Source organism: Vulpes lagopus, chromosome 19, assembly GCF_018345385.1.
Source record: "Vulpes lagopus strain Blue_001 chromosome 19, ASM1834538v1, whole genome shotgun sequence".
NCBI lineage: Eukaryota > Metazoa > Chordata > Mammalia > Carnivora > Canidae > Vulpes > Vulpes lagopus.
Genome location: NC_054842.1, coordinates 38,294,377 through 38,302,689, shown reverse-complemented (window position 1 = coordinate 38,302,689; position 8,313 = coordinate 38,294,377). Strand labels below are relative to the sequence as shown.

The 8,313-nt window shown below is 41.3% G+C and overlaps 1 protein-coding gene across 2 annotated transcripts; it reads right to left on the bottom strand.

The window, feature by feature from the left end:
* Window positions 1–910: 910 nt before the first annotated feature.
* Window positions 911–7,411, bottom strand: RNF7 (ring finger protein 7). 2 transcript variants are annotated; one of them, XM_041734559.1, is made up of 3 exons: window positions 7,109–7,411; window positions 3,405–3,452; window positions 911–1,855 (listed from the first exon to the last, which is right to left on the bottom strand). In XM_041734559.1, the coding sequence occupies exons 1-3, from the start codon at window positions 7,274–7,276 to the stop codon at window positions 1,799–1,801; spliced, it is 273 nt and encodes a 90-aa protein (XP_041590493.1). In that variant the 5' UTR covers window positions 7,277–7,411; the 3' UTR covers window positions 911–1,798. The 2 variants fall into 2 exon arrangements, with proteins under 2 accessions (XP_041590493.1, XP_041590492.1); XM_041734558.1 differs by having other exon boundaries at window positions 7,102–7,393.
* Between the last annotated feature and the right edge of the window lie 902 nt (window positions 7,412–8,313).

Here is an 8,313-nt window from a genome sequence, read left to right as displayed (position 1 = left end):
TTTGTGCTCTGTGCTCAAAACAGTCTGCTGGAGATTGTCTCCCTCTCCCTCTGCTCCTCCCCTGCTTGTGTGCTCTCTCTCTAAAGCAAAGAAAAATCTTAAAGCAAACAAACAAAAAAACCTTGACAATCCAGCCAAGTAATCTAGGTCAACATGAACTTTAAAAAATCATGTCAACAGTATTACTCTTGATATTGTATGATAAAAAGGTGCTTTACCCCCATATTGTAATTTTTTTCAGTAAATTGTGAAAAAAATACATAATAAAGCAATAATTTCCAAAGAAATCAGATTAACAGTAGCCAATACAAAAGCCTATGAATCCTAGTTTTTAACATTCTTTTAGGTATCTGCATTCCTTTTTTTTTTTTAATTTTTATTTATTTATGATAGTCACAGAGAGAGAGGCAGAGGGAGAAGCAGGCTCCATGCACCGGGAGCCTGACGTGGGATTCGATCCCGGATCTCCAGGATTGCGCCCTGGGCCAAAGGCAGGCGCTAAACCGCTGCGCCACCCAGGGATCCCTGTATCTGCATTCCTTAGATAAGATTCAGATTGACAGACTACAAAAGTGAATGATAAAGATTTTAAGATTTTGGTTTTTAAAATTCATAGCTATCATCTATTTTTTTTTTTTTGCTATCGTCTTTATTATGGAAAAATTCAAAATAAACTTGTGGCACATAAACTGTTACAGAATTACTTTCATTAAATGTGAATGAGTTTGATAAAATTTAAGTATTTTCTCATACTTATGTTTCCAGGTGACACATTTAAATTTTTATTATTACCAATTAAGAGTGTATGAATATTTTTTTCAAATTAAGTAAAATTCACTTGACATGTTAATTTATTAACATGAAGTTTAAGGTCATGCAAAAAATTGTAATAATGACAATTCAAATGAAGTAAACAGAATAAACCATTTATTAAAACACCATGTAATAAAATAAACTTTTTGATCCAATGTTACAGTGGTAAACATTTTTCCCTCATTAACATTCCACCTAAAACACAGTTTAATTATAACATAATCTGACCAGAACTTGAAAATACTTCTGTTCTTTACCGCTCAATGATTGAACAGTGGGTATAGATTTAGGTTTTCTTGATGAACCAAAGACAAAGACAGAGGATGATAGCCTACGACAATCAAAATTCCATATGCCCAGAAGTTAAATTTTATTTACCCTGTTCACTGGTCCAAACTTAAAATTTTTTTTCTTTATATCAAATAAAGATTTCATGAATCACCCTCTCCCAGTCAAAAATAAATATCAGGAACAAATTAAGGATAAGAATTGGGTTTTAAACTGCACTTTATTTGTTATTATAACATTGTCTTTTTTCTTCTTTCTTTTAACTGATCAACTATAAGCATGCAACAAGTTCTCTTCCAAATGGAACTGCTTCCACAGCCCCTTGGATATCAGTAAGTAAATTATAAAGTCATTCAATTTGTAGCTCTCTCCTCCTTTAAAGCACTTCTAAGCAGTGTATGTGACACATACCACAGAGGTAGGAAAGACCATCTTTAATAAATTATCTTCTTAATTGTAGAGAATTTCTGAAAATAAAACTAACAAAATGCTAAACCATGCCTCTGATGAGTACCAAAAGACCACAGAGCCATCTCCTCCTGTTTGAAGAATTAGTTCCCTGGAGTGTTCTGGCACAAGGTAATGTGATCCACCAGGGCTCCAAACAAATGCACTAAGAGAGCCTTCCACCACTCTCATTTGCCGATTCTTTGGACCACCCAATCTTGCTGGCAGAGAGGGCAGCGATTGTTCTGTTTCACCCACAGGGACATGCAGCAGTTGTGAAAGGAATGATTACATTCTCCCCAGACCACTGAAAAAGGGGGAAAAAATACATATTTTAATTTAAATTACTGAATTGAAATTATAGATTATATTATGAAGAATAATCATGTTTCATAATCTTGAATCAAGATGGCTAATTGGTCAAAATTTTTCTATCTATAAAGAAATAAAACTTACCTGTATAAATTATACTTAAGAAGTGAGATGAAGCGCTGTGATTAGGGGACTTTCATCATTGTTTAGAATCTGTGGGTGATGTAGGATGTGGGGTGACCCCCAGTCCCTACACAGCTCCACATGCTGTCTTCCTGAAGTTAGGAGATTAAAGGACTTGAGCTTTCCTTAGATCCCAGACCTTCTCAGTCATACACTGACCTGGAGACCTTTTGAGCTTTATTTCATTGAAAAATATCCTCCTGATTTTTATTTACCAAGATAATGAGTTTTAAATGTTCTCAGTTCATAGTAGTCTATTATAAATAGGTGACATGTTTCTAAACATTATCAGCTGTACATCTACCAAGTTATTTTCTAGAAGTGGTGACGAATTGTGTTAAGTCATCCATAAGCAGTGCAATTTCTCAGTGACAAATACATTAACTTTTCAAAGTGGCTGGCTGGAAAGAGGTCTCTCTGTGATCAAAGAAAGGTGCTCTGAACCTACAATTCCTGTTAATATTTTTTTAAACCAAGGGAAGTCACCCATAATCTGAAATACAATCTCAAATGCAGGCTTTATTCGTCCCTTGCTTGACCTATATGATAACAGAACAATGAAAAAAATAGGGAAAAAAACATGAAAAAAAAACAAACCATGTCTTTTTATGAAAATTAACTATAGGCAGTGGGAAGCAAGGGGAAATCATTCTAAGTGTTTCAGGACGAAGAAACAGGATTTGATAAATACTGCATAAATCATTGTTAAGAAGCTGTATGTAAACCATGCAAACACAAAGTACAACGTTATCCTTTCATCTTCAGAAAAGCTTTTATATATAGCGATCTAGAAGTGATGACCTCAAGAACCAGGACATAAAAACCTTTGAAGTGCTTAAAACATTTAGCCTAAGACAACTTTTGTAGTCCCAAATTATTAGCAAAATTTAATAGATTTCCATATATAAGCTGTATTGGAAAAAATCTTGAGACTTAGAATTTTTTCTGTTAGTTGAAAAGTTAAATACTGTATCATAAGAATAGTGAAAACTGAAGTGCTTAATTAGAATAAAACCTTACTAAATCTGACCTTAACACAGATTTAAATGATGTTTTGGTAAAGTCCTTATTTTACAATTTTCTTAATAGAAAATAATGATTACTTTTTAAATTATCAAATATTTACTATGCTTGTGCCTAGAATATAGAATCAATTCTTCTTAATTACAGGCAATAAAAGGACTTGCAGATTAATTCCATTAAGCCCTTTTGAGAACCAACACATTTTATATTAATAATGGATCACTGCTTTACAGTTTATTTTTGTGTATTGATAAAGTCAATCTTAATTGCAAATTCAAACATCCCCACTGAGAGAAAACCTTCGGTTGAAAAAGCAAGAGAATGAAATTACAACATACCAACACAATCCTCTTGTTTGTTTTCAGCTTGACATCTAAGACAGGCATCTAAAAGTAAACAAATAGCAATTCTCATTCTGATACTCAGAATGCAATTTTTAAAACCCAGACACTTCAAAGTCAAATAAAAGCCCAAAGGGTTAGAGATGGAGATAAAAGACTCATTAATTTCTCATCTGAACATAACTGTTTAAAGATGAATAAAGTACAAGGCACCCTACTCATTTACTTATGACCAGGAGCAATTTCGTAAGGGTTACTGACCCTCTATTTTCACAAGCTCTGATGAAAAGATGTCCCCAAGTAACTAATAAAAAAGTTTACCAGAGGGGATGGGATGGGAAAGAGTTTTCACTGTGTATTCTCTTAAAATTGTGACTTCTACGACTGTATGATCCATATAAAATTTAAAATAAAAATAATTTTTAAAGAACCTCTTAAATACTAAGTTCTCTCTCTCTCTCCCTTTTTTTAAGAAAATGCTCTCTCTACAAATATGTCTGAATCCAAAGCATTTATCCAACAATGACAAGGTATTTTAATAACTTACTTGGCAGTAAATTCTAGGAATGAGAACCTAAAAGGTACACTAGAAGTTTTCAGAATTCATTCTGTACTGCTATATTTGCTTGATGAAAGAAGTAATATAGAATATTTTAGGGACCAATAAAATGGATTCATTCACTAGCTGGAAAGAGAAGTCCAAGATGGGCAAAAGGAAGTTCAAACCAATAGGGGAAAAAAAAGTTCCTAACATAAATTGGAGAAAAAGAATTCTGTAAAAATAGATACACAGTGGAGTTGAAGCCTGCTCCTCTTCTTACACTGGATTATGTATGCTCAGGCATTTGTTTGCTCCTCTCTGCATGCTCTTACCCTAAAAAAACACACCGCCCTGGCCTCTTCAGTGTGGATTAAAAACAACCACTGCCTCCTGAGGCTTTCTTCAATCCCACAATTACTGAGTATCTACTCTGTATAAAGAGTTATGCACTGGGGACACCAAAATGACGGAGTCTGGGCCCCTGGTCTCACCAGGAAATGGGGAGGTAGGCAGGCAAACAACTAAATATCATAAGGATCATGATATAAGGGTGAAGACATGGCTCTGGTTCTGTGTAATCACAGAATTATAGTCTGTGATCCCAACTACCTCTTTCACAAATTAGGAAAACAAGACTCCAAAAGGTATGTCAAATGTCCAAGTTAACATAAATAGCCACGAAGGGTTACTCTGGCTCTTTATAATTCAACAGTACTAGCAAACCTATTTTCCTCTTCAACAAATGCTCACTGTGTCATCTGCTCCTTTCAGAATGAAGGGAGAAGAGTGGAAATCAAAGAAGAGAGTGTTAACCACATCACAACAGGCTGACAGGCAAATTTTGGATCAAGATGTCATAATGAATCATTTAGGTGATTTATGAATTTGAAATATTAAGGAGATGGAATTAAGTGGGCTCTTTTGCAGAATCTAGAAATTTCTGGATTATGATTTTGATTGAGCTTTGATTTAGACTCATTACCAAAACCCAACCTAAGAGTGAAAAGCAACAAACAAAACCCAACCTAAATCTATAAAAATTCATAGTTTTAGATAAAGAAAATGATATTCCTAAGATCTAAAACAGAACATTTTTAAGGAGTACAATTACAGCAATACTTTTTAGAATGATGCTACTAGGGTAAGGCTTAGGAAGTCTGAAAAACTTCCTTCTGTTGTCACCTGGCCACTAAAATGGATTTTAACACCTCATAAACAAAATACAGAGGTCTAGTCCAGAATACTTCCCTTAACTCAAAAGACAGCTGTTGTAAATCTGCAAAATTAATCCACAGTCACAGAATACTTGCTATAATTAGAAGGTTACTATGAATGTCAACCATTTATAGCCCATATTCTGACTTACTCTAAGTATGCCAGTACAGTTTATTTGTTGCAGTATTTCAACCATTACTTTGAATTCTGCATTTCCCTACTTACAAATCTAAAATCTTTCTTTGGGGAGAAATATAAAAAACACTTTCTGGAACATTTTTTTTTTTTTAACTAAAGGAAATTTAAAGGATAAAATATTAAGCAAAGTTTGCTATGCAAAAGAAAAAAAATTAAGTTGCCTGGATAAGTTAATGATGCCACTCAAACTGGAAATTATGATAGTTTAAGTAACCGAGGCGTAACGGAGTGGTAATGCAGACCAATAAACGGAGTGGTAATGCAGACCAATAAGACCTAATATGCAAAATAAGTGGATCGTGTCTGAAATCAAGTTCTTTCAAAAGTAAAAAATATTGTTCCAATTTTAGCATAGGTACTGCCGAAGCGGGCACTCCAAAGTAAAAAACAAACAATATTTGAATCCCATTGTCATAAATACTCTCTGAAACAAGATTTTATGAATAAAAAACAAGTATGCTTAAAGAGAGTGGAATCTGAGATTCTCTCCATTCTAGCAGGTTTTAATGTCATCCCTTGAGAGAGCAATTGTTTATTTTTCTCCAATTCTCTCATTTTTCAGAGCAGGACACGAAGTTTTCAAACTACAGAACCTCAGTTTTTCCCACCTACCCCTAAGAAACACGAAGATCCTCTCTCCGTGTTTTGATTGTTCTATTAAAAAAATAAAAATAAAAAAATAACTTGGATTTAGGTAGCATTGTCTTTTGCAAGGTGGTTCGAGATCTTAAAAAAAACCCAACAAAACAGAGAGCATATGAAACGTAACAGGATGAAGCTGCTCTGAAAGGTCTCGTTTGGCCCAGTGTTTTCATTTGGAAGTACCACAGAAAAAGTCGAGACTTGATTTGTGCAAGAGGGCTCTCCATAAAGGTCTGACTCGGAGCAGGGCAGGATCGTTGTTTTTTTTGTTTTTGTTTTTTCTTCAGGAAATGGCATCCTATGATAGGGAGGGGCCAGAAGGAGATGGAAGCTTTATGTTTCTGAATAAGAGGGCATCCACTCTTCCATTCCTGAGAACCTTCAATATTCTTTTTATTTTATTTAAATGTTATTTATTTATTCATGAGAGACACACAGAGAGAGGCAGAGGCACAGGCAGAGGGAGAAGCAGCTCCCTGCGGGGAGCCCGACGCGGGACTGGATCCCGGGTCTCCGGGGTCACGCCCCGGCCTCCGGGGTCACACCCCGGGCTGCCCCATGTCCTTGAACCACCCCGTCTCTCCGAGGCCCATCGCGACGCGGGCAGGTCCACAGGCCTGCGCAACAGCAGTTCGCCAACCCAGACACGCGACGGCTGCCGCGCCTCCCGCCGCTGCGGGGCGGACTGAGGGGTCGCGCCGGTGGAAGCGGCCTCCGGAGCATCACCCCGGCGGGTCATCACAGCCATTAAGGTGCCCTTACTCGCCCGGGGCCTTTCACCCCGACCCCTCCGCGCTTGGCTTTCCAGAGCTGGAGCTCGCCGCACAAACCTAAGTGGCTTCTCTTCGCTGCCATCAAGTGACCCAGTTTTAGTTCTTCGGCCACACCCATTCCCTACCTGGAATTACATCAATTCCTCCGCTCGCTGCCCGCGTCCCTCCGGGGCAGCCCCGCTCCCGGCGCCGGGCGCACCCGAGCCCCAGCGGCGGCCCCCCCGCCCCGCCCCGGGTCTCGCCGAGCCTGCTTCCCCCGGCTGCCCCCGCCGAGTCGGCCCCGCGGAGGCCGTGGCGCGGCCCGGGCCTCGCGTGCAGCGCTTACCCATCACCTGGACCCTGCAGATGGCGCACGTATCGCACTCCACGTCCCAGCTCCACATGGCCACCGCATTCCACTTCTTGAGAGAGAACATTTTGTCGCCCCCGGACTTGGAGCCTGCGCTCCCGGAGTGAGAGGACACGGCGCAGGGCTCGTCGCCGTCTTCCACGTCGGCCATGGCGGCGGCGCGGAGCCGGCAGCCGAGACGTTAAATCGCGGGAGGCGGGCGGCTATGGCGGCTCCGCGGGGCCGCCCGGCGGGCCAGAGCGCCGCCTGCAGGCCGCGGACCCCGGCGGCGCCTACGACCGGGGCCGCCTCGATTGGCCGGCGCGGCCCAGTGACGTCACTGACGCCAGCGCCCGGCCGCTCGTCGCCCCGCCCCGCCCCCGGCCCGCGGGGGCCTCCCGGAGGGCCAGGCCTGCAGGGCGACTGCGCGCGAAGCCTGGGTGCCCCGCGGCCCGGAGCGCCCTGCGCAGGCCCCGGGGGACCCGCCGTGTGCCTCCCGGGAGCCCAGCGCCCTCACAGGCCTCTCGTTCGTGGCACCGCGTGGACCCCGCCGGAGCGGGGACCGTGTCTTCGCCCTCGGGGCCTCGTCCTCCGGATGCGGGAGACGTTTGCCTCCAGGAGGTCTTCTGACAAACCTGGTTCAGCGGTTCTCAGACTTTTGGGGCTCAGCACCCCGTTATAGTCTGTCTGCTTTTTAGGAAACTTAAATCGACGGGCAGCCCCGGTGGCTCAGCGGTTTGGCACCGCCTTCGACCCAGGTCGTGACCCTGGAGACCCGGGATCGAGTCCCACGTCGGGCTCCCCGCGTGGAGCCTGCTTCTCCCTCTGCCTGTGTCTCTGCCCACCCCCCGTCTCTCATGAATAAATACATAAAATCTTTTTTAAAAATTGAGGGGAGGATTGAAATGCATTCATTTAAAAGTAACGGAAACAGGGGCTCCTGGGTGGCTCCGTGGTTGAGCGTTTGCCTTTGGCTCAGGTCGTGATCCTCGGATCCGGGATCGAGTCCCACATCCTTGCAGGGAGCCTGCTTCTCCCTCTGTCTATGTCTCTGCCTCTCTCTGTCTCTAATAAATAAGTAAAATCTCTCTCTCTCTAAAAAAAAAAAAAAACAAAAAACAAAAAAAAACTAATAGTAATAATCTCATTACAAGTTATTAGAAGGATGGTGCCCCATATAATGTAGCTTCTGGAAAACTCTCTCATAAA